At 45.5% G+C, this 26,951-nt stretch overlaps 1 protein-coding gene across 1 annotated transcript in view; it reads left to right on the top strand.

Annotated features, from left to right (window-relative positions):
- Positions 1-938: 938 nt before the first annotated feature.
- Susd1 (sushi domain containing 1) overlaps positions 939-26,951 on the top strand; it is a 126,651-nt gene continuing 100,638 nt past the window's right edge. The window contains exons 1-3 of the mRNA XM_036179627.1: positions 939-1,399; positions 12,858-12,971; positions 17,095-17,250. Coding sequence (XP_036035520.1) covers positions 1,282-1,399; positions 12,858-12,971; positions 17,095-17,250 — 388 coding nt within the window. The 5' untranslated portion in view covers positions 939-1,281. The remainder of the gene's footprint in view (positions 1,400-12,857; positions 12,972-17,094; positions 17,251-26,951) is intronic.

The following is a 26,951-nucleotide window of genomic DNA, read 5'->3' as shown; positions in this document are numbered from 1 at the left end:
GTTTGCTTTATAATGCCTTGAATGGTGGATTTGTTGAAACAATGGCATGCCAAAGTTCACAGAGAGCTGGATTGACCAAAAAGTTGCCTAAACACCAGAGACATTTTAACACTCTGTCCATGTACTTCCCAAAGCAGGCTCCTCTCTTTGTTGGACAGAAATAATCTTCGAGAAAGCGTGTTACAAGAGACTAGAAAGTTTATTTTTAACGGCTTCTTCCTAAGGCAGCACCAGCCCAACCCTTTCTATGGGTGTGTTTGCCTGTAGTTAGAGGTAGGGAGAGTTCACTGAGAAAGCAAATGAGAAGCGGTGAGTGCCCCTCACCTGGACAGCCCCACAGGCAAAACTGAAAGCTTTCACCCCAGATCTTACTTCCTCCTCTGCAGCCCCCATCAACCCCAGTTCCCACTCCCAGCGTTAACTCTGTGGTTCCCACCGGTGCTCGCCCAAACCATGGATCTAAGTGGCACTGGCAGTTTCTCCTTACTGCTTTCTCTAATAAATAGTTGTACTAGTGTCACATATGGTGGACTCCGTTCCTGGACACTCAATTTCTGCTTCTCTCCAAAGTTCAGAGATCACGTGCCCCACCCCTAAAGGGTTGTATTTCCTGGACTCCCGCAGCAGCTCAGGGCTCAGCCCTGCTGCTGATCTTGCTCTCACAGCAGAGACCTTTACCTCTGCGGTAAAATTTATTTCTCCAACCGTGTGTCCCCCCCACTCGAAAGCACTCCCTCACGTAGTTTCTGGAACACACTGTGTTCCTTCATCTTCGTCTTTCTCACCACGTGTTTCTCCGCCTTTTCCGATTCCTAACCAAGCTGGGTGTCCGTCCAGCAGCTGGAACTTTTGTCACCTGATCCAGTATGTTCACCCCGGGTGGACTGGCCCTGACTTGTCGCCCTCTCCTCTCCCTCCCTGGTGCGGCGGCCACCACATCCCAGCTCTCCGTCCCGGCCAGGAAGAGACCCTTTCGTGTGGCCCTCGCCCCTCACCGGTCTCCCCAGAGACCCTACAAGTCACACTTGCTCCGGGACGTTTCCTCCCCAGCACAGTCCGTTTTCTCTCCGTGGCGTGTCCACGCGCAGCCGGTGCACCAGGTGCACCTAGGTCCGGGGACCCCAGACCCAGCTCCCCCGCTCCCCCGCTCCCCCGCTGGGACCCCGCGCTCCGCTGCCCTGCGCCGGAAGCCTCTGCGCCGCCCCTTCCCCGCGCCGCTGCCCTTATCTCTGCGCACAGGGGCCTCCGGGGAGTGGCGGGCGCCGGGAGGGAGCCGGCGGCATGGGCCGGGGACCCCGGGGCACGCGGCGCTCGCCAGGCCGCCGGGTGCTGCCCCTGCTGCGGCTCGTGCTGCTGCTCGGCCTGGCCCGCGGCGTCAGCGGAGAACCGGGCACGGACGGTGAGTGAGAGGCTCCCGGCGAAGCGGACTTAGGGTCCCGCGGCGCAGAGTCGGGGCGTGGAGGAATCGCGGAGGCGGAGCGGCGAGGAGCAGTCAGGGCTGCCCGCCCCGGGGACACTAGGGCGTGGGTGGAGGCGGCCCAGCTCCAGCTCGCGCCTCCCGGGGTGGGTGGGGATGTAGGGGCTGGGCTGGGGTGCTGGCCCGGGGGAGCGGCGCGCGGGGGAGGGTGAGCCACGGGGCGCCCCAGCTCCTGGTCGCGGTGGCTTTTGCAGGACAAATTCTTGACCTGTGGCTGTTCTCCCCTCCCCTTTTCATATTTTTCACTTCCACGAGGAAATTTATGTTAAGAATGCTAAGAAGGAAGTATAAGAAAGTTTACAGGAATAGAGTTCATTCTTTTTAGTCCATCCATCCACTCATTAATCTATTTATCCATGCATCTGTGCATCCATCCATCCATCCATCCATCCATCCATCCATCCATCCCATTAATGCCTTCCCAGTGTCAGGTGTAAACATGCAGTGTTGGTGCTCTAGCGGTGCATAAATGCAAGCAGACAGACAAGCAAATAGTCTTACACAAATTGAAAAACAACATATAAACAAACCGGAACATGGTGGGATTTACCTGACATGGAGGATTCAGACAGAAAAGTGAGGTGACTACCCACAAACCTAATAGAAAGCAGAATGATGTGAGTGCTCTGAGGAGGTGTACTGGTCCGAAGAGGGAATTACTATGTCCTACGGGGAGCCATTATGTGTGAGATAAGGGAAAGTGAGCTTTAGGGACTTATCCTTGGATTTAGGAAGAGGACTGAAAGGCATTCCATCCCATAGAGGAGGGTTCTGACCACTCTTTACAGAAATGTGTACAATGAGTGAATCCAACTTGGGAGACAGGCAGGAAGATTGTCCTGAGTTCGAGGGCAGCCTGAGCTACAGAGTGAGTTCCAGACCAGACTGGTCTACAAAGTGAGACCCAGTCAATAAACAAATAAACAAAAAACAACACGATGGATGAATTCCAGACTGCCGACAATGTGTGAAAGTAGGATGCACAACCGGGAAGGGACCAGAGATTTAAAAAACAGACTGGATTTCTCAAGAGGGACTCAGTCTTATGCTGACTGGCAGACCCTAGTGCTTGGGTTTAACTGTTCCTTCATGGTGGGAGGTCAGCAGAAGCCACTGTAGCGCAGCATGTCAAACCGTGTGTATAAGGACACCCAGTCTCTCACTGCCATTTCCCTTGAGAAAGCCAAACAGTTCATGCCTATAATCCTAGAATTTGGGACGCTGAGGAGGGAGGATTGCCATGAGTTTGAGATCAGCCTGGACCATAGAGTGAGATGTCTCAAAGAGAAAATACACAAACCCCAAACATGACGTAAAAGTGGAAGGGAAGTGAGCTAAGAGTGGACTTTGTGGGGCAGATCCCTGTCCCCCCAAATTCTCCTTGCCTGGCACTGTTTGTTTGTTTCGTTTTGTTTTGTTTGGCTTTTCGAGACAGGGTTTCTCTGAGTAGCTTTGCGCCTTTCCTGGAACTCACTCTGTATACCAGGCTGGCCTCGAACTCACAAAGATCCACCTGGCTCTGCCTCCTGCGTACTGGGATTAAAGGCGTGCGCCACCACCACATGGCTGGTCTCTTTGTCTTAGTTGGGGTTTTTATTGCTGTGATAAAAACAACCTGGGGAGAAAAAGGTTTACTTCAGCTTATAACTCTCAGGTCACACTCCATCACTGAGAAAAGTCAAGGCAGGAACTCAAGGCGGGAACCTGGAGGCAGGAACTGAAACAGAAGCAATTGAGAAATGCTGCTAACTGGCTTGCTCTCTGTGGTTTGCTTAGCCTGCTTTCTTGTAACACCCAGGACTAGCAGCCCAGAGGCAGCACCATCCATGTGAGCTGGGCCCTTCAACGTCAATCATCAGTCAGAAAATGCAGCACAGGTTTACCTATGGTTCAGTCCAGTTAGGAGCATTAAGGTTCCTTTTCCCAAATGTCTCTAGCTTGTGTCAAGTTGACACAAAACTAGCCAGCAGAGTCTCCTGTGAGAGTGTGAATAAAGACCTGTAGGTACTTGAAAACTGTTTTAGGACCCATGTGAAGACTCTAGCCTAGGAAAGTATTAAGTGTGGTCCATTGAATTGTTGGGCTAAGATGGCTGAACATGACCAACAGTCACTCCAGACCATCTACAGGTTCTTTTCTTTTAGACATCTTTGGTGCTGTGGATTGAACTCAGGCTTTTACATGCTAAGCATGAGACACATCTCTAGCTTGTTTGGAAAGTGTGAGATGATTTGGGGACATGAACGCAGGACTGCCTCATTGAGCTCCTCCTCTTAGGTAGACAGATTCAACAGAGAATCCAGTTCTACAAAAATCTTTCCTGGAGGTAGAAAATGTCAGGGTGAAATGACCTTCCTGTCTCAGCCTCTGAAGTGCCACGTGTCCAGCTCAAGGATGGGTCCTTGGGGCAGAGCTAGTTTAGGTGGTAGATGCAAGGAAGGGAGAAAGATGCAGCAGCCAAATGGATGGGACGCCAGGGCTAGAAAGACGCTGAGGAAGCCAGATGTTGGAGCTCACGGTATGCTGAGAAAAAGCCTTTGGACTTGGTGACTCTGGCTGACAACACAGGGTTGCTTGAAGAACTTAGAAGGAAAAGGAGGTTACCCTTCAGCTGGGCTGGCCAGGTCAGTGCAGGATTTGGGGAAGAGCAATCCATCTGCTCACATGTTGGAGCGACAGCCATTACTCAGAAGGGAAAAGATGGAAATACAAGAATGGACAAGATATTTAATAGAGCTCTTGTAAAGCTGGACTATAAATGGGAGAAGTTAAAATCAGAAAGGGAAAGGAAGGGAAGGGAGGGAGGGGAGGGAGGGAGGGGAGGAAGGGAAGGAAGGGGGGAGGGAGGGAAGGAAGGGGGGAGGGAGGGAAGGGGAGATTGGGAAATTGCCATCTCCTCCTACAGTTGTTTACCTCATGAGTGAGTGCTGTTTATATTTCAGAACTGGCTACTCTCACTTACTGAAAGGCCATTGAGCACTGTCCTCTTCTCTCTGACGCCATGGCCACACATCTATTGCACACTGTTGAGTGAGACTTTATTAGACCAAGAGTCCCTTGTGAAAAGAGGTTGTGGCTCAAGTTATGAATGATGTGGGAGTAAACAGGGACCACCCAAATGGTAACAAGCAAATGAAGACTGTTAATGGGAGCTGGCTATAGCAAGGGGGACAGCCACCGCCACCTGAATTTGGGGTGTGTGTGTGTGTGTGTGTGTGTCTCCAAAGCTGGCAGTCAGGATGGGAGAGCCTTGATGGCACATGTAAGGGAGGGCTTTAGGGATGTCCCGCCTGGGAAGCTGGGGGCTATTCACTAGCAGTTATTTACAGGTATTATGTGTGACTGCTTATGGGCTTATTTGTCTTTCTCTGGTTGGTTTGGTTGTGTGTATGTGTATATATACGTGTTTATGTGTTTCTTTGTCTGTATGTGTTATGTGTGTGTTATTTGTGAATGCATGTGTTGTTTTTGTGTATGTGTGTTGTTTGTGTTTGTGTGTGTGTGTGTGTGTGTGTGTGTGTGTGTGTACGTGTATACTTTTTCCTTGACATGGGATCTTCTAGTGTAGCCACAGTTGGCTTCAAACTCCCGATTCTCCTGCCGTCTCTCTGCGTGCTGGATAACAACATGGGCAGCCATTGCTAGCATCTCAGTTGCCCCAGTAGATTCCCTCTCTACAGCCTGTGCTCGGTTACATTTAATTAGTCGAAGATGCTTGGGGAAGTGAGCCGAGGCCTGAGTTTGAGGACAGTGGGGGAGCACACTGAGGAGTGTTGGTGAGTGGGTGGGGTGCCTGGCCCCAGGGGACTCCAGAGGTTGTCACTGGTGAGGGAGGGTGGAACTGGTCAGTCCTGTTCTCAGCCTTTCTGTGGCTTTGCTTGGAGTCTGGGAGCGGTTGTGGGACCTGTTGGCTCAGGCCTGGCTGGTTCAGGAAGGCCAGGGAGAGACAGAACCGGGATCGTGGTGGAGGAATGATGGGCAGCATTGGGGAAAGCCCACTGTGTGAGTGAAGTGCACCTGCCACGTGTTTCATAGCTCTGGTCCCCACTCTGTCTTCAGGGGAGGTGGCACCATAGTGGACATGAGCAGGCAAGAGAGATGGAGACAGTGGATGGTGTCAGGGTGACGGGAAGTGGCTTCCGTTGACGAGTGAGACGATACTTAATGAAGGACTTTCACAGGGGCTTGCCTTCCACGCCCAGGCACTTGACACTGTGCACATCCATGTTTCCATGTTCTTCTGGTCGAATCTAAGAGGAGCTCTCTGATGTCTGCGGCTTCAGCTAACAGCTGTCTGTTGGATTTACAAAACAGTGCGCAGGGCTGGAGGTGTAGCTCAGTGTGGTTGAGTGCTCGGGACACCCTAGGTTCCAACCCCAACACCACCAAAAACAAAAAAATGCAAAGACTCACAGCCTGCTGGAGAAGCTGTCAGGTGTGAGGCAGTGTGAGGGAAGACTGGAATGGCTGATGTAGGTGACTGCTGGATGTGAACTTTAGGGTGGGCCCCAAATTAATGGCTACTTAACTCTAGCCTCAGCGTTGAGACTGGGACACTGGGTATACTTATTATGGATTTGGTTTTGGTCTGGAGGTGAAGTGTGGGGTCCACTGTGGATTGATTTTGGTCAGCTAAGAAAGTGAATGAGAGATGGCCAAAGGAAGCCAAGGCTCCTGGGAACATCTTACACAAGGAAAGGTTAAGGGTTCAGAGTGGTCAGAGTTAGTTCTGGGGCTTGTGGGATGAGGAGGTACAAGGGTTCAGGTTGCTTGTAATGATTACTTGGCTTAGGAGAAAGCACTTTCTGTCTTGGATACATTTAAAGGAGAGGCCAGGGCTTGGATGTAGATCCGTGGCGGTGCACTTGACTAAAGGAAAGGCTGTGTTTTTTTCTGTCAAGGATGCCAGAGAGGAGAGAATATGGTATTTCTCAGGCTCCTGGATTCTATCTCTGGAATTTGGTGTAGTTTCTCAGGAACAGTGAAGTTCGGTATAGAATTCTAGACCTTTTTCTCTTATTTTTTGGACTCTATTGGGTCCTCCACTTGGTTATTTAACACATTCCCACATGTCTCCACAAGTTTGGGGAAGGCAATCTCAAGGAGGTTGGACAGTGAGTTGGCTGGGTTTGTCCGACTGGGATAGCTGGAGTTAGGTGAGGACAGATGTTAAGTTCAAAGGCTCCAACAAACTTCTCTCCTGCCTTGACTGTGAACAGCATCTTACAGGCGGGTTCATCTCCGGTGTGTAAGGAGTTGCTGTGCTGGTTGGTTTTTGTCAACTTGACACAAGCCTAGACATATCTGGGAAGAGGGAGTCTTAACTGAGAGAATGCCTTCATCAGATTGGCCTGTGGGCAAGTCCATGGGGCATTTTCTTGATTGATGTGGTAGGACCCCACCCACTGTGGGCTGTGCCATTTCTGGGCAGGTGGTCCTGAATGATGTGAGAAAATAGACGGAGCAAGCCAGGAGGTGTAGCTAGAGTTTTCCTGTCTGGCCCAGTCAGGACAAATCTCTCTTTACCCGCCAGTCCCACAGTCGCTCAGACCCAACCAAGAAAGCACACAGAAACTTACATTGTTTACAAACTGTATGGCTGTGGCAGGCTTCTTGTTATCTACTTTTTTTATCTTAAATTAACCCATTTTTGTTAGTCTATACTTTGCCACATGGCTTGTGGCTTACCGGTGTCTTTACATGTTGCTTTTTATGGCGGCGGCTGGCGGTGTCTCTCCCCAGCCTTCTACTTCCCAGAATTCTCTTCTCTCTTGTCCCGCCTATACTTCCTGCCTGGCCACTGGCCAATCAGAATTTTATTTACACAGAGCCATATCCACAGCACTTCCCCTTTTCTTTTTTTTTTTTAAGGAAGGTTTTAACTTTTACATAGTACAATTACATATAACAAAACAATTATCTAGCAAGAATTACAGTTACAATATTAAAGAAGATATCCTATCTATCTTATATTTGTGAGTCTAAGGTTTTATATCTAACTTATCTTGTATCATAACTGAGGAAATTATAACTATCTAGTCTTCAACCACATCAAAGACCTCAGAAGGATATAATATTGCCTGAGAACCGGGAGAAGGATGTAAGCATTATGGAAGGATGTCTTCCAAGAGTAGACAGAGACAGCTGGCAGCCTGGACAGTCATCTAATGTTCCTTTGTAAAGTTGGGGCATTTGTCTTTAGCCCACAGGGCTAGAGTCTCTCGATCACTTCTCTCCGTGTCCTGTAGAATGTCTGGCAGTTTCCTCTGTGAAGCAGGAACCTGAAGGACCATTTTGTCAAGCAAAGTTCAGTGGTCACCTTTCTATGGGTCCTGCATGTCCAGTCGATCAAGCAGTCCAGGCAAGAACAGTTTCTTGCCCAAATGGCTATTTCTGTCAAGGTGAAGATAAACTTCATATGAAGTGTCTTTAATGCCCATCCTCCTCTCTGAAGTAAAACGGTGTTGCCAGGAGCAGACATGTCTCATTGTCCAGAAAGTCTACATTTTAAAAATATTTTAAATGCCATATTCTGAAGGTCTTTGAAGTATTTGAAGATTACCTATCTACCTGAAATATCTCTATGTATACCTAGAAGACTTAACTAACATGGCTATGAGTATGATTATCATAGATGATTAATTATTAATCTATTTTTAATTATCCATTACAATTTTAAATGAGCTATACAAACACAATACCTTAAACACGAGTAGAAATATATACATAGTATAACAAAATTAACTTTAAGTTTGTATCAATAGCCAGCTTGATAATTTTTGGGAACGTGGGCGTAGTTTTTTTTACTACTTCCTGCTGGAGGGGGGCGCTGCATCTTATGGGGACACAAAGAAAATTTTAGGATTATGGAGTAGTCCATTAGGGTGAACCTCTGAGCCAGTTGCCTTGAAACCATTCTGGATGTCGGATCATCTGGGCCATTGTATCATCGGAGACCTTTCAGGTGGTTTTGGCTCATCAAACCTGATGTATCTTAATCTGGAACAAATCCATAGCCTCTGGCTTTCTGTGGAAACAAAAGCAGAGACTCCTTTCCAAAGCAACATATCCTTATATCCAAATTTTGAAGTCAAGGTACCTTTAAAATTTACATATGTGTTTAACTCAACAGTTTTTATGATCAAATCTTTTTCTGTAGTTAAAAATCCAAAAGATAACATAAACCAGATTCTCTGGGTAATATCCATCTTTGTAAGACTGAAACGCTGCTGTGGCTGCTGGCTCTGCCCACCTCAGCTTTCCAACATGGCGGTGATAGTTTACCACCAGCTCTGGGTCTGGAGCCATGTGTACCATCAACTATCAGAAGCAGTTTTATTAAAGCAGCGCATAGCCCAGAAATCTTTTTTTTTTTAACTAGCAAAGGCTAAATCCACCACGCAGCAGAGTAAAGTGTCGCTTATAGATTCCTCATTCCCGCCACACTGCAGGTCAGACAATCACGCCAGGAACCTGCCATAGAAGTTCAAACCGGCAGGCTGCCGCTAACTTGAGAGAGACAATTAGGAAGCTGTTTTTAGCTCCGTCTTAGAATCTTTTTTGTCAGGTTTTAGGTAGAAACTCTTGCCCCACGTTGGGCGCCATTTGTAGCTAGAGTTTTCCTGTCTGGCCCAGTCAGGACAAATCTCTCTTTACCCGCCAGTCCCACAGTCGCTCAGACCCAACCAAGAAAGCACACAGAAACTTACATTGTTTACAAACTGTATGGCTGTGGCAGGCTTCTTGTTATCTACTTTTTTTATCTTAAATTAACCCATTTTTGTTAGTCTATACTTTGCCACATGGCTTGTGGCTTACCGGTGTCTTTACATGTTGCTTTTTATGGCGGCGGCTGGCGGTGTCTCTCCCCAGCCTTCTACTTCCCAGAATTCTCTTCTCTCTTGTCCCGCCTATACTTCCTGCCTGGCCACTGGCCAATCAGAATTTTATTTACACAGAGCCATATCCACAGCAAGGAGGAGCAAGCCAGTAAGCAGCATTGCTCCATGGCTTATATGGCTTACACCTTGTCTCTCTAGGTACCCAGGGACTTTTGTTTCCTCCTCTCTGCAAAACAGTTACTACAAATTGATCTCTTTCCCATCTGAAATAATTGCTAGCACCCTTTGTCTGCTCTCATCACCTATTTTAAGATGTGTACTCTTAGGGGCTGGGGAGGTAGAGAGGCTTTGGGGCTCACCGGCTAGCCTGCGTAGCCTACTTGGTGAGGCACTGAGAGATCCTGTGCCAAAAATCAAAACAAAACATGTAGACAATGCCTGAGGAATAAATAATACTGTGGTTGTCCTATGGCCTTCTTGTATAGGTGCACACATATACACGCACATCTACATACATTCTACATACATATAATATACATGCTCCCCTCCACACACTCCAGAAAGATCTCCACCTTTCTAATCTTTCATTTCATGGTTTTTTTTTGTTGTTGTTGCTTGTTTTTTCTTCCTTCCTTCCTTCCTTCCTTCCTTCCTTCCTTCCTTTCTCCTCCTCCTCCTCCTCCTCTTCCTCTTTCTTCTTCTTTTGAGGTGTAAGGGGATTGGGAGTACTTGAAATCCTCAGTATTTACCAAGAAATCTTTCTTTTGTTTTAAAAATATTCTTTTCTAATGCTTAAACCCATAATTTTCCCCCTCAAACTTCTTTCATTAAAATTCTAGGTCTCTTATATTTTTGATTGTGAGACTAGCCTTTAATGGCTGAAAGATCTGTGGTGGCGCAGGCCTTTCATCCCAGCACTTGGGGGAGGCAGAGCCAGGCAGATCTCTGTGAGTTCAAGGCCAGCCTGGTCTACAGAGTGAGTTCCAGGAAAGCCACAAAGCTACACAGAGAAACCCTGTCTCGGAAAACAAAACAAAACAAAACAAAACAAAACAAAACAAAACAAATTCTAGGTCTCTTCTGTGGTTGCTTGATTTCTTTAAAAAAAATTACTTTTTAAAAATATGAAAGCATAACAAACTCAACTTTTCTGCAGTAAGTTTTTATAATAATGCAGTTTGGACATTACCTTTGTCTGGTGAATGCTTTAGGAGAATGTTGCACAAGTGGGTTTTTTGGAGGAAACCAGATAGGCTTTTTTTAAACTCATAATTAAAAAAAATTCTATATATACATTTAGTACTACATCAGACAGTGTTTTTTTTTTTTTTTTTTTGCTTCAATAATTCAGTATGGTTTATTTATTTGTACTTTATGTACATTGGTGTTTTGCCTGCATAGATGTCTGTATGAGGGTGTTGGATCCCCTGGAACACAGGAGTAACAGACAGTTGTGAGCAGACATGTGGTACTGGGAGTTGAACCACAGGTCCTCTGGAAGAGCAGTCAGTGCTCTTAACCGCTTTGCTGTCTCTCCAACCTGTAGACATAGGTTTTGCTTTGAAATTTTATCCCGTGGTGGTCAGATAATATTTATTATTTAATTTTTTTGCATTTTTATGATCATGGGATATTTATAGATATTCCATGGTTAATTTGGTATTGGTAAGTATTAGTGGTTTGCTTTGTTTCTACGTTATCTTTGATTTTATTTGCATTTATTGTTTGGCGTTTGTTTGATGGACTCTCATTTAGCCCGGGCTGGCCTCTCATGTGCTGTCTTTTGTTAGTAAAATAAAAAACAAAAGGAAGAGACATGATTAAGAGTATTTAGGAATCTCTCAGTTTCTGTTGGTCTCGTGCCTGGAGCAGCCTGAGGGCTAGACTGTATTATCTGGGTAGGTATGAAGCCAAGACTAGGATGAAATTCTATGCTGGAACATTCTCCTTACTAGGCCACTCCTGAAATTACAGAGACACAGGCAGGAAACTCAATATTCTACATAGCCTTGAGTAGAAATTCTTGTTTGATCTCAGGTCATATATCACCATTTGGTAAATTGAGATGTTTTAAGAGTTTTAGCTTCAAATATTTCTTTTGTTTATCTAAGTAACTGGGGTCTGGCCATCCTGTTAGGACTTGATTGATATTTCTCTGATATCTTAAACACACTCACTTTTTCCCTAAAGGGAAAGAGAGAGTATTGGCAGATGTGTTCTTCCCCCTTGCTGTAGCTTTTAGAGCTGTAGCAACTGACATTTTAGATTTATTTTATGTGTATGGGTGCTTCACCTGCGTGTATGTCTGTACGCCATGTGTATATTGCTTGCTGAGTCCAGAAGATTGGACGAGGGCATTGGATCCCTGGAGACTGGAGTTACTAGTGGTTGTGAACCACCAAATGAGTGGTAGGAATTGAACCCGGGTCCTGTGGAAAAGCAGCCAGTGCTCTTAACCTCTGAGCTATCTCTCCAGTCCCCATTTTAGATCTCTTTATCCAGCCAATAAAAATACGTTGAGTGTCTATATTGTGCTGTAAAAATCATATGGTTCATTCATAGTTCCAAGAGGGGGTTAAACATATTTGGAGATTAACATGATTGTTATGGGAGTGTACATGTTTTATGGGAGATTAGAAGATGTGTACACCTTTCCTTAGGAGTGGAGAAGACTTCAGGGAGAATGAGGCGTTTTGACTGGCTCCTGAAAATAAGACAGCCAAGTAGAGAAGAGGGCATAGGCATTCCAGGTGAAGGGAGCATATGATCATAATGACAAGGATGATGGTAGACAGTAGATAGTAGATAGTAGGTAGTAGATTGTAGGTAGTAGATAGTAGGTAGTAGGTCATAGATAGTAGGTCATAGATAGTAGGTAGTAGATTGTAGGTAGTAGATACTAGGTAGTAGATACTAGGTAGTAGGTAGTAGATAGTAGGTAGTAGATAGTAGGTAGTAGATAGTAGGTAGTAGATTGTAGGTAGTAGATAGTAGGTAATAGGTAGTAGATACTAGGTAGTAGATAGTAGGTAGTAGATAGTAGGTAATAGGTAGTAGATACTAGGTAGTAGATAGTAGGTAGTAGATAGTAGGTAATAGGTAGTAGATACTAGGTAGTAGGTAGTAGATAGTAGGTAGTAGATACTAGGTAGTAGATACTAGGTAGTAGGTAGTAGATACTAGGTAGTAGATAGTAGGTAGTAGATAGTAGGTAGTAGATAGTAGTTAGTAGGTCATAGATAGTAGGTAGTAGATAGTAGCTGTCCCTTCTGCCTGGAAGGTACCATGCAGTTGGAGTTTGGGAACATGAAGCTGGAGGGGTTGATGAGAAGACAGACAGTGGAGACTGTTGGTGGGCAGAGGAATGTGCATTGTGTATTGTGGACAGTGAGGCACTGTTGAAGGTCTTAGGGATGAGATTGGAACTTGACCTGTTTTATTTTGGTATCCACGTCTTGGTTGTCTGTGATACATGTCCATTGACTGAACATTTCTCACCTTTAACTTCCCGTTTTGGACATGTGTGATTTCTGACTTAGATTTAGACGTCTGTGCCACTTGCCATGAACATGCCACGTGCCAGCAAAAAGACGGGAAGAGGATCTGCATTTGCAACTACGGGTTTTGGGGCAACGGGAGGACGCGGTGCGTCGGTAAGTTTCAGGGGTGGGTTAAGCTGAAAATGTGAATCAAAACCAAAGGCTCTCGGGTTTCAGGGTCAGTGTCCATGTAGGGCAAGCATTGGTACTTTGTTCACATGTTTTTCTTAATGGGTTTTTGCCAGTCACAACAAAATCTTACTTTTATTGTTTAGATACAGCCCTTTTCTGGTGTTTCCAAGGAAGAACCCCTTGTGTTAGATGCCCTTGACCTGAATTCTCTGGAAACACTATGACCTACACAGATTTGAAGTCTGTTTTGTGTCCGAGTTTAACTTAGCAACAAAAGCAGATATTACATTTCTTAATCTCTCAGGTTGTTTTGATATAAAATTACTTATCTTAATATCATGGAGGAAAATAAAGCCTTCTTTCCTATTGGGGATTTTTGATTAATGGATAAAATGACTAACTTACTGTGTGTCTTATGTCCATCAAAATCTGTCCTCTGAATTTTTTGTAGTTGTGACCCTTTGGGATGACTTCAAGGAATAATTTAAGGGAATTTAAAGGTTGTTTAGACCAGATGCAGCTAAGATCTTCTCCTTCTTCTTCTTCTTTTTCTTCTTCTTCTTTTTCTTCTTCTCCTCCTCCTCCTCCTCCTCCTCCTCCTTCTTCATTTTTCTTTTTTGCCTCATGGTATCCATGCCAGGACAATCAGATAACATTGAGATTCAAGCACAATTCACAGAGAATGTCATAACAATTTAATTATAATAAACACGATAATAACTTCTCAGTTTCCTCCTTGCTATATGCTATAAAGGTTTTGCTTTGTAGCTGTGGACAGGCAGTGTCTATGCCCTTGTTGAAATACCTTTGTGTTGATTTTCGTGTGTGAGTGAGTACGTGTGTTACATGTGTCTTGTGTATGCACATGTATGTGTGTGTGTGTGGAGAGCTGTGTGCAGAGGTCAGAGGAAGATGCTGAATGTTCTTTGTCACTGCCCACCTTGAGATAGTCTCCCATCGAACCCGGAGCCTGGCTGTCAGCCAAGAAGCCTCCGTCACTCTCACTCTCCATGGCCATGTCTGTCTGTCTGTCTGTCTGTCTCTCTCCCTTCACCTCCCCTCTCTCCCTCCTCATCCTTCCTTCCTTCCTTCCTTCCTTCCTTCCTTCCTTCCTTCCTTCCTTCCTTTCTCTTTCTCTTTCTTTTGAAGCAGGGTCTCTCTACACAGCCCTGGCTGTCCTGGAACTCACTCTGTGGCATCCTCTCTGCCTCCTGAGTGCTGGAACTAAAAGTGTGCACCACCAGGTCGGCCCTGCCTGGCCTTTTACATGGGTTCTGGCTGGGGCTTTGAACTTAGGCTCTCATGCTTGTGTGTCACATGATTTTAACCTGCTGAGCCTTCCCTCTAGCCCTTTGTCTTCATGTGAGTTTCCTTTTTTTTTTAAACTCCTTAAAGAAAAGTAACAATTCAATCCTGCATTCAAACAGTCCTATTCCAAAGGTTGGGCGAGTCACATTCCATTTCAGGGATAAAAGCTGTCCCTGGAGCCACCATTGCCCATTCTGCAGGCTGGACTTTCACCTGTTTTGACCAGTCTCACTCCAGAGGGCTCTTCCTGAAAGAATTGTGGCTGCTCTGCTGTCAGGAATTTCTCCTACTTTTCCCTCAACAGTATATGCTCCCTTGCTAGCAGCTGGAGCTGAGGAGCTGGGTGTTGGGCCTGTAAGGCAGTGGTTTCTCAACCTATGGGTCACACCCCCTCTGGGAGGTCCAAGAGCCCTTTCACAAGGGTGGCTTAAGACCATTGGAAAACACAGATATTTACATTATGATTCATAACAGTAGCAAAATGACAGTTATGAAGTAGCAATGAAATAATGTTATGGTTGGGGGTCACCCCAGCATGAGGAACTGGATTAAGGGGTTGTGGTGTTAGGAAGGGTGAGGACCACTGCTCTAGGAATCCCTTCTCTCCTGGATGCTAACTGTGCTCTTCATTGCCCTTTGACGTCCAAGGAGAGGAGACAGCGTCACGTTTCTACATTTGCGCCCACTGGTCACTGCCTGTTCTAGTACTTGGATTGCTACATGCACAATGGAGGTTACTAGTGAGGTGCCAAAGGGACCACAATATGGCATTATGTCAAAGGACTTATAGCTCAGTGGTAGAGTGCTTGCCTAGCAAGTGCAAGGTCCTGGGTTTGATCCTCAGCTCAAAAAAAAAAAAAAAAAGAATTCTAAAACTTTCTACAAACCTAAATAGGCCAATTGAAACCTTCAGGGAAACATTGTATCAATCTAAATGAACCATGACCCCTCTAGGCTCCCGTGTTTGGACTCTTGGTCCCTAGTTGGTGGTGCTGTTTGGCGAGGTGGTGCAACCTGCTGGAGGAAGTATGTCATTGGGGGCGGGCTTTGAGAGTTCAGAGCTTCACCCTGCTTCTGGTTTGCTCTCTCTGCTTCGTGCTGGTGGTTGAAGATGTGAGCTCTCAGCTTCCTGCTCCTGCAGCCCTCCCTGCTGCTTGCTGCCATGTCTCTACACCTCTGGAACTGTAAGGCTAAATACACATCTTCTTCTTCGAGTTGCCTGTCACGGTGTTTCATCACAGGAGTAGGAGAGTAACACAGACTGAGAAAGCACGACAAAGGCCAGGGCACATGTGTCGTTTATCGCCTGAGCCGTGCACTCCACCCAGCTGTGGCTTGAGCGTTCCGTTGCCCGCTCTCTCAGGCAAATCTTAACACAGACCGTTTTACCTTTGAGTTGTGTACTAGAGTCAGTTGAAACCTTCAAAGGGTGCTGACTACAGCAACCTACCTCGGTGCCGTGGAGGCCGAGCCTAGAGTCCTCCTCCTCCTTATTCCCTGCCCACCAGCCACACCTAGCCCTCTACTGCCTAGGTATTGGCTGTTCAGCTTTTCATTAGACCAATCAGATGCCTTTGGCAGGCAAAGTAAAACAGCAACACATCTTTACATAATTAAACAAATGCAGCATAAACAAATGTAACACACCTTTACATAGTTAAAGTAATATTCCACAACACCTGGGTTTGGCTCCCAGCAGCTCTGTCAGATGGCTCATAACACTTGTAACTTCCGTTCCAGGGGATCTGGCCTCCAAGGACACCTTCACGCACTGACATAACATATAGCTAGCCAACATACACTATTAGCCCTAATTCCCTAATACTGAAAAGACCAAGAAAGTGGCTGAGTTGGAAATGGGATTATTCTAGGCTTGTTTCCCCTGGCTTATCAAGTTTCTATTAAATTAATGTATGTGTGTGGTATGTGTTTGTTCATGTGCATATGTGTCCTTGTGTGTATTGTCGGTGTGCATGTGTCAGAGGACAGCCTCTAGCGTTGGGTCCCCACCTTCCACCTTGTTTACAACAGTGGCCTCTTGTTGCCTTGCAACTGTGTGTACCAGGTTTGCTGGCCATTGAGCTTTTGGGTGTTCTCCTGTCTCCATCTCCCCATTTCTCCACAAGAGCATTGGGATTACAGATGCATGCTGCCATGTCTGACTTTATGTGGGTTGTGGGGATTTGCAAACACTTTACCCACATCTCCTCAGTCATTACGCTTTTACATTTTATCTCTGTATGCACACATGTGTCGGTGTGTCACACTTGGAGGTCAGAGGACAACTTTTGGGAATTGGTTCTTTTCCTCAATTGTAGGTCCTGGGGATATAATTGAGGTTGTCAAACTTCTGGGAAGCACCTTTATTCTCTGAGCGGCCTAGCTGATCCACTAATGTTTTATTTTGAAAGTATTATTACTCTCATGGGATTAAACCCAGAACTTCATGGATATTAGGCACAGGGACTTGCCCACAGAGTTACATTTCCAACCCTTTATTATTTTTTTCTTAAATGTGAAAAAAATTAAAAACTAACCTGCTGCCAATCTTCAAGGAAGATGGATTCCCAGATTAGAAAGTTGTGTTTCTCTATGGTTTCGTATACAGCAGGTACATACCCATGAGAGTCTGGTTCCCGTTAGTCTGGAAAGCATGAGGCTGGAGAAACAAAGAGATGTGTAAACTGTTGTCACAGAGTAGAGATCCCCTAGTCCACAGTGAGAGAGGACTCCAGCTAAGACACCTGGTGTGGACAGGAAGCTTTGGTGTGAGTCCTTTCTGTGTGTCCATCTGCAGATAAAGATGAGTGCCAGTTTGGAGCCCCTGTGATCTGTGGGAACCACACGTCCTGCCACAACACCCCTGGAGGGTTCTACTGCGTTTGCCACAAAGGCTACCGAGCTACAAACAACAACAAGACATTCATTCCCAATGATGGCACCTTCTGCACAGGTACTGATGGGGGCTGTGGCGACAGCCACTTGGTGTTGACACAGCACTTGCTTGATGAGTGGAGGGTAGAATCACGGTGGAAAGCCTTGAACTTGGACATAGACTAAGCAGTATTAGTCAGTATTAGAGAATGAATGCTAATATTGTGGGTTGGCTAGCTTTATGTCAATTTGACACAAGTTAGAGTCATTTGGGAAGAGAAAACCTCAACTGAAAAAAAAAATGCCTCCATGAGACTGGCTTATAGGCAAACGTGTCAGGCATTTTCTTGATTAATGACTGATGTGGGAGGGCCCAGCATACTGTGGATGGTGCTACCCCTGGGCAGGTGGTCCTGGTTGTAATTAGAAAGCAGGCTAAGCAAGCCATGAAGAGCAAGCCAGTAAGCAGCACTCCTCCATGGCCTCTGTGTCAGCTCCTGCCTTCAGGCTCCTGTCCTGGCTTCTCTCAGGGATGGAGTGTGACCCGAGAGTTATAGGATAAAATGCACTCTTTCCTTCCGAAGCTGTTTGTGGCCGCCATACTGTTTTATCAGAGCAACGGAAACCCCGATGAAGACCCGCTGTTAGATGGGCTAATGGTATTGTGGTCTATAGAATGTTATTATTTTGAAAGATGTTGAATTGTCTGGGGCATGATTATGAAGTATTTTGTGTTATGATTTCTGTGAGCAGTTTTAAATGACAAAATGTGAACACTGATTGGATAATTTAAGATTTTTTGGAGGGTGGGCACCTGGTAATTGATTGTACTGTTTTTCTAGTTTTCTGTGTTTAAACATTTAAAATTTATTATATGTGTTTATGAGTATGTGTATTTGTGTGTGCATGCATGATGTATATGTGTATGGGGTGTGTGTGTGTGAGAGAGAGACAGAGAGACAAAGAGAGAGAGAGACAGAGAGAGAGAGAGAGAGAGAGAGAGAGAGAGAGAGAAAATAGGCCTGTTTACATATATGTGTGTGTGTGTGTGTGTGTGTGTGTGTGTGTGTGTGTGTGTGTAGGGGAAGGATGTCAGAGAACTAACTACCTTCGGAGTTCTGTTCTTTTCCTTCCAGTCATGGGTATTGAACTCAGGTTATTAGGCTTGAGCAGTAGTTCTCATACCCACTGAGCTGTCTTGCTGTCTTGTGTTTAAACCTTTTTACAATGAACAATGAGGCTGACCTCTCTGGAGACAGTGTGCCAGGTACATGTTCCTGTAACTAAGCACAGCACCCACTAAACTCCAAGGGTTTCTGTGCCTCATAGGAGGTCTAAGCATTGTCAGGAAGAGGGCTTGCCAACACAGGCTCAGCTGAGTTAGGAATGTGACTTTTGGCACCACTGTAATCTTGGTGAGATTCCTGGGCATATGTTGGTTGAATGGAAGCCATGAGAAAAGCCTTCCTGATGTTCATGACTCTGGGCGAGCTCTGTTTCTAGGTAGCATATCCTGATAATACAGCTCTTCAGCTTTCTCAGGTCCCTGAACAGTCACAAAGGGGAGAGGCCAGAAACTCCTTGTGGTTCTGAGCGGCTTGACATAGACGCCATGACTGTTTAAACTCTTAGTGGTATTTCCGGGTTTTCAGGGAAGGAAGGAAAACAGCGTGTTTCATCTTTCTATGGCTAGGAACTGCAGCTTCTGGCCTCTGCCATTCTACTTGACCTGTGCCAAGACGAAATTCCTGGAAGGATACATTTATACATTCAGCTTTTTCTTACCAAGAATGAGTATATTGTCTTGGAGAACACATTGTATCCGGTGTCCTGTCGTCTTTGCAACAAATTACTGCTATGTGGTTTTAAAACTGTGATGCTGGGTGGTGGCGCATGCCTTTAATCTCAGCACTCGGGAGGCAGAGCCAGTTGGATCTCTGTGTGTTCGAGGCCAGCCTGGTCTATAGAGTGAGATCCAGCACAGGCACCAAAACTACACAGAGAAACCCTGTCTCGAAAAACCAAAATAAAACAACACAAAACTGTGGTGTTGCCATATTATATTAGGCACATTATAAGAAGAGTTGATTATTATTATTATTATTATTATTATTATTATTATTATTTTGAGACAAGGTTTCTTTGTGTAGTGCTGACTGTTCTGGAACTTATTCTGGAACTCACTCCATAGACCAGGCTGTCCTCAAACTCAGAGGTCTGCCTGCCTCTGTCTCCTTAGTGCTGGGATTAAAGGTGTGTAACACAATGCCTGCTGAGATGCTAATTTTAAAAATCGTGTATGACAATGATCTATTATCAAGTTCATTTAGATACATTTCTAATGGTTTTCTTCTCTGCCAAGGAAGTACCAGTGAAAGATGACAGGCAGACAATTATTTCCCTGTCACGGTGTTAGTGAAAAGTGAGCAAAAGTGTTATCTGGAGTCTAAAGGTGGCCCTTATCTTAGCAGTGAGGAAGAGACCTGGGGATGGTCTAGAGGACATGATACCTGAGATTCCTCCTTAAAAACTGCATAAGTATTGTTTTGAAGAATGCATTCAACTTTTAAAAGTTGGGAAGAATGGCTGGGTATGGTGGTGCACACCTTTAACCTTAGCACTTGAGAAGAAGAGACAGGTGGATCTCTGTGAGTTCCAGGCCAACCTGTTCTACATAGCAAGTTCCAGGTCAGGCGGAACCACACTACACAGTGAATCCCTGTCTCAAAAAGAAACAAAACAAAACAAAACAAACAAACAAAAAAACATCCAAAAGATAGGAAGAAAGAATGGAGCTGGGGTTGTAGCCCCAGTGGTAGAAAGCTTACCTAGCATAAGCAAGGTCCTGGGTTTGATCTCTGGTTTGCACACCAAATAAGCAGAAGTTGGAAAGATGACATAGGGGAGCGGGGCAAAGAACAGGAAAAGAGAGAAGGAATTATTTTCTGCAAGGGTCAAATAGGTGCCAGCCAAACCAAAGCCAGCCTGCCTAGACAAGATCCTAAACAGGCCCTTGTGTATTTATTCTATTTCTTGCAATTATTGGTGATTGTTCCCGTTTTGAAAAAAAGAGACACAATTCACAGTCACCAATTTCACTTCTCTTGAAGTTTTTTTTAAATTCAGTGGGTTTAGGATATTTACAGTCATGCTTCTGTTGCCAGTGGCTGACACCCCCACAATGAAGCTCATATTCATTGGCGGTCATTCCCTAGGCTTTTCATTTTGAGGGCTATTGGCCCCTTGTAAGAGCTGATGGGTGATGTTGTTTGTTGGTGCTGAGAAGCCCAATACTTCAAAATCAGTTGCCAGAGAGACATGAGTGGATGCTAGTTGGGGTGTAGGTCCAGTTTGGGGGTATCAGCTTTTGTCGGTCCCTGAAGCCAGCTCCCTGTATTCTGAGGGATCTTCTTCCAGAAATATGTTGTAATTTGCAGAGTCTAAGTCAGGCTCCAGAGCTGGTGACAGACATCTTCAGAGGTTACCAGTGATAGAGAGGAATGAGCTACAGTGTTTCTAGTGTGGACTGATGCCAGTTAATTCTGGAGAACCAGAAGATGTTCTGGTGTCCAAAGATGCCCTGCCGTGGCTCTGACAAGCTACCGAAACCTTTCCGTAAGGCAAGGTCTTCAGCAACAGCAGTGTGGGAGTAGTCTGAGGGTTAGTGGAGAGAACTGAAACCCCTGTGGAGTAAGGCTGGGGACTGTCATTTCTCTACCCAGGGGCCTCCAAGTAGGCCTGGGTCTCCCAGGGTCTGTTGTCAGCTTCAAGGTGACTTCCCCATGCCCATTGCGTCCCAAAGTCTTGTGTACCATCCTGAATGGCGGCAGCTGCCTTGTCACAGGAATTTCCTGCACTGTTTGAGCATTGTGCTCTTGCTTCTGGAGAAATGGAACCCCTTCACCCCTGGCTGAGAAAGGAGAAGGAGACAAAAAAGAACCAAGGAGTATTGTCACTTAGCAGCTGCTGGGGACTTCTCTCTCGCCCGTGTCCGCCAGTCTGCCTCACACCTTCATGCCTAGATCTCAGTTCTTACCCATTTCCCACTCCAGGTTAGGTCAATTGGTCTTTGCCTAGGGCAGGAAACTCTTTCTAAGGGAGCAAATGTTCCCAAGCGTCTTCTCTCCTGCTGCTTGGTGCATGAGCCTGTCCTGGCCTCGGCTCAAATGTGTCATCACAGACTGCCTGCTCTCTGTGGTGAGCCACCCATTTGGCTTGATTCTGCCTTAGGGTTTTCTCCAGGAATTTTTCCAAGTGGAAATGTAAAATAGGGTATTGAGTGAAAAAATAGTATATTTCCTCAAAAATTAAAAATAAAATTACCACATGGTTCTGCAATTTAATTTCTGGACATTTGCCCCCAAACGATTGAAACTGGAATCTTAAAAAGATGTTTGTATACCCACGTTCACAGTAGCATCATTCATGATAGCCAAGGAACATCACAGAAGTACTGCACCTGTTCATCCACAGAGGAAAGATGGAGATAATGTACATCAGGGAGTGTTGTTCAGCTTTCAAGGAAGGAGGAGACACAATATAGGGCATATGCTTAGCGTGGGCAATGGTCTAGATTCAATCCTCCCTCCCTCCCTCTCTCTGTCTCTGTCTCCCTCTCCCTCTCTCACACACACACACACATTTTACACATGCTGTAGTGTGCATGAACTTTAAGGACATGATGTTGAGGGAACATTCCACTGAGGCACAAAATTGCCAAATTTATAGAGACAGGGAATAGAATGGTGTTTACCAGGGGATGGGAAGAGTGAGGCATAAGAGCATTAATGTTGATAGGCATAGAGCTTCACTTTTACAAGAGGAAAAGAGTCCTCAAGGTGGCTGCGCGGGTGTGTGTGTGTGTGTGTGTGTGTGTGTGTGTGTGTGTGTGTGTGATACAACCTGTGAATGTTCCTAACATACTACACTGTAATCTTAAAAATGGTTAAGATGGTAATTTTTACATTATTATTTTATCATTAAAATGTTATGTATTTACTCAGATGTTCAGCTACAATGCTCAACTGAAGTGCAAATTATCAACAGAAATAGTCTATCATTAAACATAAAGTCTTGATGACATGGAGTCTCTCCTACCTGAGGGAGTAATTCTGGTAAGCTTGATAGGTCAATCAGTCAAGATTCTAGAATGGTCTAGAAAAGGGGTAATTTCTAAACATTATAAGGCAGCAGATGATTAAAAATCAAAGTCACGGGACTAGAGAGATTGCTTTGTAGTTAAGAGCACTTGTTGCTCTTCCAGAAGACCTGGGTTCAGGTCCGAGCGCCCACGTTGGATGGCTCACAACTGCTTGTAACTCTAGCTCAGAGGATTCAACATCTTCTGGCCTTCAAGGGCACCTGCACTCGTGTGGCACATATACACAAAGGCATGCATACAGTCACATAAATAAAAAGAAATCTTAAAAGAAATTCAAAATTGCCAGGGGTGGTGGTACATGCCTTTAATCCCAGAACTTGGGAGGCAGAGGCAGGCAGATCTCTGAGTTTGAGGTTAGTCTGGTCTACAGAGGAAGTTCCAGGACAGCCAGGGCTGCACAAACCCTGTCTCAAAGAAACAAAACAAAACAAAAAGTCAAAATTATGTCACAGCAATCTCAGTTGTATGTGATAGGCACATCTGAACTTAACTAAGGCAATTAATTACATCTTCGATTTCCTAAGATGGAGAACTATTGATTGCATGATGCACAATTGGATGATGATAGTGAGTGGTTTTGAACGTGGACTTCTAGGTAGGAACTTGCCTTTGAATCCTGGAGTTTCCACTTGCTGTCTGGACCAACTGCTTAACCACGTTGTCTGCTTTAGAAACCTCCAAAGGGGCTGTTGTGGAAATAAATAAGATGAATATAGTATTTAATAAATAATGAAGTGTTTAGGACAGTGCTTGACATGTGGAAGATGACAGGCAGCCATTATCGTTATTAGCAATAATCATGACAATTATGGCTATTAGGAGTGACTGTACACAAAGCAACTGATAATGACTGTGGTGACTCCTACAGTGTTGGTCAGCATCCAGAAGTCCTCGCTGCTTACTCCCATTTGGAAGTCCAATGAAAAGCCCCGCATTCATTCTCACTTGGTATTTTTCAAGATGTCTCCTAGAGAAGGTGGGGTGGCTGTCTCTACTGCTTGGTCTGTTGAATAGCTTTGTCAGATGTTTCTCGTTCAATGGACAGGTGAGCAGATGTACGGTAAGGACAGATTCCCAGTTGGCAAAGAGATCTCAACAAGCTAGAGTGAGTCAAACCTAGCAACAGCGTTGTGTCTCCAGGGACAAAATCATCTTAAAATGTGTCCTTAGGGCTGGAGAGTTGGCTCAGCAGTGAAGAACACTTGTTGCCCTTGCAAAGGATCTGAGTTTGACTCTCACACCCACATGGCAGCTCAGAAGCATAGCTGCAACTTTAGTTCCAGGGGATCTGGTGCCCTCTCTGGCTTCCTTGGGTGCCAGGCACATTCATGATGCACATACACACGTGCAGGCAAACATACACATAAATGAAAATAAATCAATCTTTTTTTAAAAAAAGAAACAAATCGAGCTAGATTGAGTTTGGTTTTATTTCATGCTATTTCTATTTTAAGACTCTTTTCGTAACAACTGACCCGAGTTCTGTGATTTTGAACTTGTCAATCATTGTTTGACTGGTCTCAGACCCCCCTCATTCTTTGTGATGTCTTTAATTTCCCTCAGTATTTTCACAGAGCTGGGAAATGAACCCAGGCCTCCAGGCTGCTGAGTACTTGCTCTGCCTCCGAGCGACACGCCCAACCACTTCCCTTTGACACTCCTTATTCTGGTCTGATTCACTGCCTAGAGTATTTTCTCAGCTCTTCTTTTTTAGAAAAGAAATGTCAGTGGTGCAGTTCCTGAAATCATTGTCTCCTGAACAACATTGCTCAGCCAGAGCATGCTGTTTTGTTCTTTTCTTAGAACTCCAAATGTTACTCAGTTGCTGGGAAGCCCTGTGTTCCAGACAGGAAGTCCTAGGTCAGGTCGAGTGAGTCCCCCGGCTTCCCACTCCTTTTCTCGGGAGCTTTCTTATTTTCTTATTTATGGACTTCAGAATGACTTCCGTGTTTTGTTTTCCTTTTCTTTTAACAACCATCATTTACATAACACCCCTACACACATGTTTGTGTGTTTGTTTCTGATGGTCGATCCCAGGGGGTCTATTCCTGTCTGCCTGTCCCTCCCTCCCTTACTCCCTTCTTCCACTAGGCTGGATATGACTCTGTAGCCAAGGCTGGCCTGAAACTTACTAAGTAGCCCAGGCTGGCCTTGAACTGGTAGTAATCCACCTGTCCCAGCCCCCCACCCCCAAGTGCTAGGATCACAAGTATGAACCACAGTACCTGGTTTGCTCTTTCTGTCTTCAGACTAGCTACTTCATCAAGTACCTAAAACACACCTGCCCACTTAAACTGTACAGTATACTGGTGGTTATTATAGTCATAGAATTCCACAGTACCACCACTGAGCTTTGAAGATCTTCCATCTTCCCACCAAAGCCCATCTTGCCAGTCTCCTCCTCACTTCCCACTGACCAAGGCAACCAGAAAGCTGCTTATGTGTCTGTGGTTTGCTCTTCTGGAGACTGCTTTTGAACGTGGTCGTGGTACCCCTTCTGTTTATTATCCCGGGCTTTTGGAATAGCTCTGGTACTTGTATCAGAGACTGCCTTCCCTACCAGCTACATGCTTGCCTTCTCCTGGAAGTGTGGACAGGGCTGCAGTAGGTGCCCTGTGCCGAGCCATGGGAAGACTGAGGCTGGGCCCTGGGGACCAGGTACTGGAGCTTCAGGGAGAGCCAGCAGGAAGGGTGTGTGGTCCGCACCCCTCCGGAGCCCTGATGGCCACGTTTGAGTTTCGTCTGTCAGGCAGAGTCCAGTGTTGTCCCCAGGAGAGTAGCTTTTGTTTGCAGTGTTCGTGCTTGGGACCTTAAAACTCTGTTTGGATTGGGATGTGTGGGCCGGGGTGCCTTTCCCTCACTCTGAGGTGAGCTCTTGCTCCGCCACCCCTTTTCTTCAGTTTCTCTTCAACAGGCCTCAACTCCTTGTCATCTGCCTCTGTAAGATCTTGCTTTGTATCTCATGATTTCTGTCTCACACCAACTTTTTACTGTGTCTTGGGAGGATTCCTCAAGTTGGGATTCACAAACCTATTTTTCAGCAGTAGCCTGTCTATGGTTTAATGCCTTTTTGAGTTTTTATTTTTGGCATTCACATTTTGTTTTCAGTTTGTTTCATTGTATTCCTAGGGGATCCTAGAAATTCCCCCTTGAAAATTGATGTATTGTTTTCTTAACTGTACTCATTTGAACCCTTCATGTGTTCAGGGTATTTTGATTATGTATTGCTGCCGCTCACAGGTCCCCTCACGTTTAGTGGCTTAAAAGAGCAATTTATGGGCTGAGGGAAAGGTTCCCTGGATAAAGTGAAGATTGGAGTTCAGATCCTCAGATCCGTGTAAGGCGGATGTGGTAACACATGGTCGCTGTAATGTAGCTCTCTCATGGTGAGATGGGAGGTGGAGACAGGAATCCCTGGCGCTTCTGAGCCAGCTAGTGTGGTGTACGGAGCACTAGACAACAGAGAGACCCTGCCCCCAAAGAGGTGGAAGGCAAGGCTGCATATCTGAGGTTGTTCTCTGGCCCACCTGCATGCCATGTGGCATATGCAGGCCTGCACTCACTCACACACATCAACATGTACACACACACACACACACACACACACACACACACACTGAACAATTTGGTATTTCCCACAATTTCTGGGTCGATCACATGATTCTTTTTGTATCTGCTATGGACTGAGTGACTGTGTGTGTACACTGAACTGGTGGCTTAGGTGACAGACAAAAGGAGACCTTTCATAGGTTAAAACCTCCATACTTACAAATGGCTTAGTCACCTTAGTTCCCCACATGACTTCTCCATCCCAATGGCAGTTCCTCTTCAGGGACTTTCCTTGAGGCCTCTCCTAAGCACAATAGCCTACACTTTTCTTGTAGCATGGCCACAGAATTCCAAGAAAAAGAAAGAGGAAGCTGCCAGGCTTCTAACAGACCATGTGTGGAGGTTTGAAAGAAAATGGCCCCCAAGAGAGTGGCACTAATGGGAGGCGTGGCCTTGTTAGAGTAGGTGTGGTCTTGTTGGAGGAAGTGTGTCACTGTGGAGGTGGGCTTTGAGGTCTCATATATGTTCAAGTCATGCTCAGTGAGACAGTCCATTTCCTGTTGCTTTCTGATCAAGATGTAGCCAGCACCATGTCTTCCTGCATGCCTCCATATGCTCCCTGCCATGATGATAATGGACTGACTCTCTGAAACTGTAAGAGAGCCACCTCAATGAAATGTTTTCCTTTGTAAGAATTGCTGTGGTTATGGTGTCTCTTCACAGCAATAGAAACCCTAAGATACCATGTTTACAGGCTCTGTGTTCCCTCTGCGGTATTCTGTCGACCAAAGCAAGTCTCAAGACAGGTCTAGAAAATTCTATTCTTAAAAAAAATAATTATATATATATATATATGTGTGTGTGTGTGTGTGTGTGTGTGTGTGTGTGTGTGTGTGTGTGTGTGTGTGTGTGTGTGTGTGTGTGAATATATGCCATGTATATGCAGATACCTCTGGATGCCAAAAGAGGGTGTTAAATTCTCTGGACTGGACCTTAAAGGCAGTTGTGAACGGCCCAGTATGGGTGCTGGGAACCTAACTCAAGGTCTCCAAAAGAGTAAAAAGATGATC

Source organism: Onychomys torridus, chromosome 2, assembly GCF_903995425.1.
Source record: "Onychomys torridus chromosome 2, mOncTor1.1, whole genome shotgun sequence".
In the NCBI taxonomy this organism is placed as follows: domain Eukaryota; kingdom Metazoa; phylum Chordata; class Mammalia; order Rodentia; family Cricetidae; genus Onychomys; species Onychomys torridus.
Note: the sequence above shows the minus strand (reverse complement) of the source record. Positions and strands in the feature narration are given on the sequence as shown.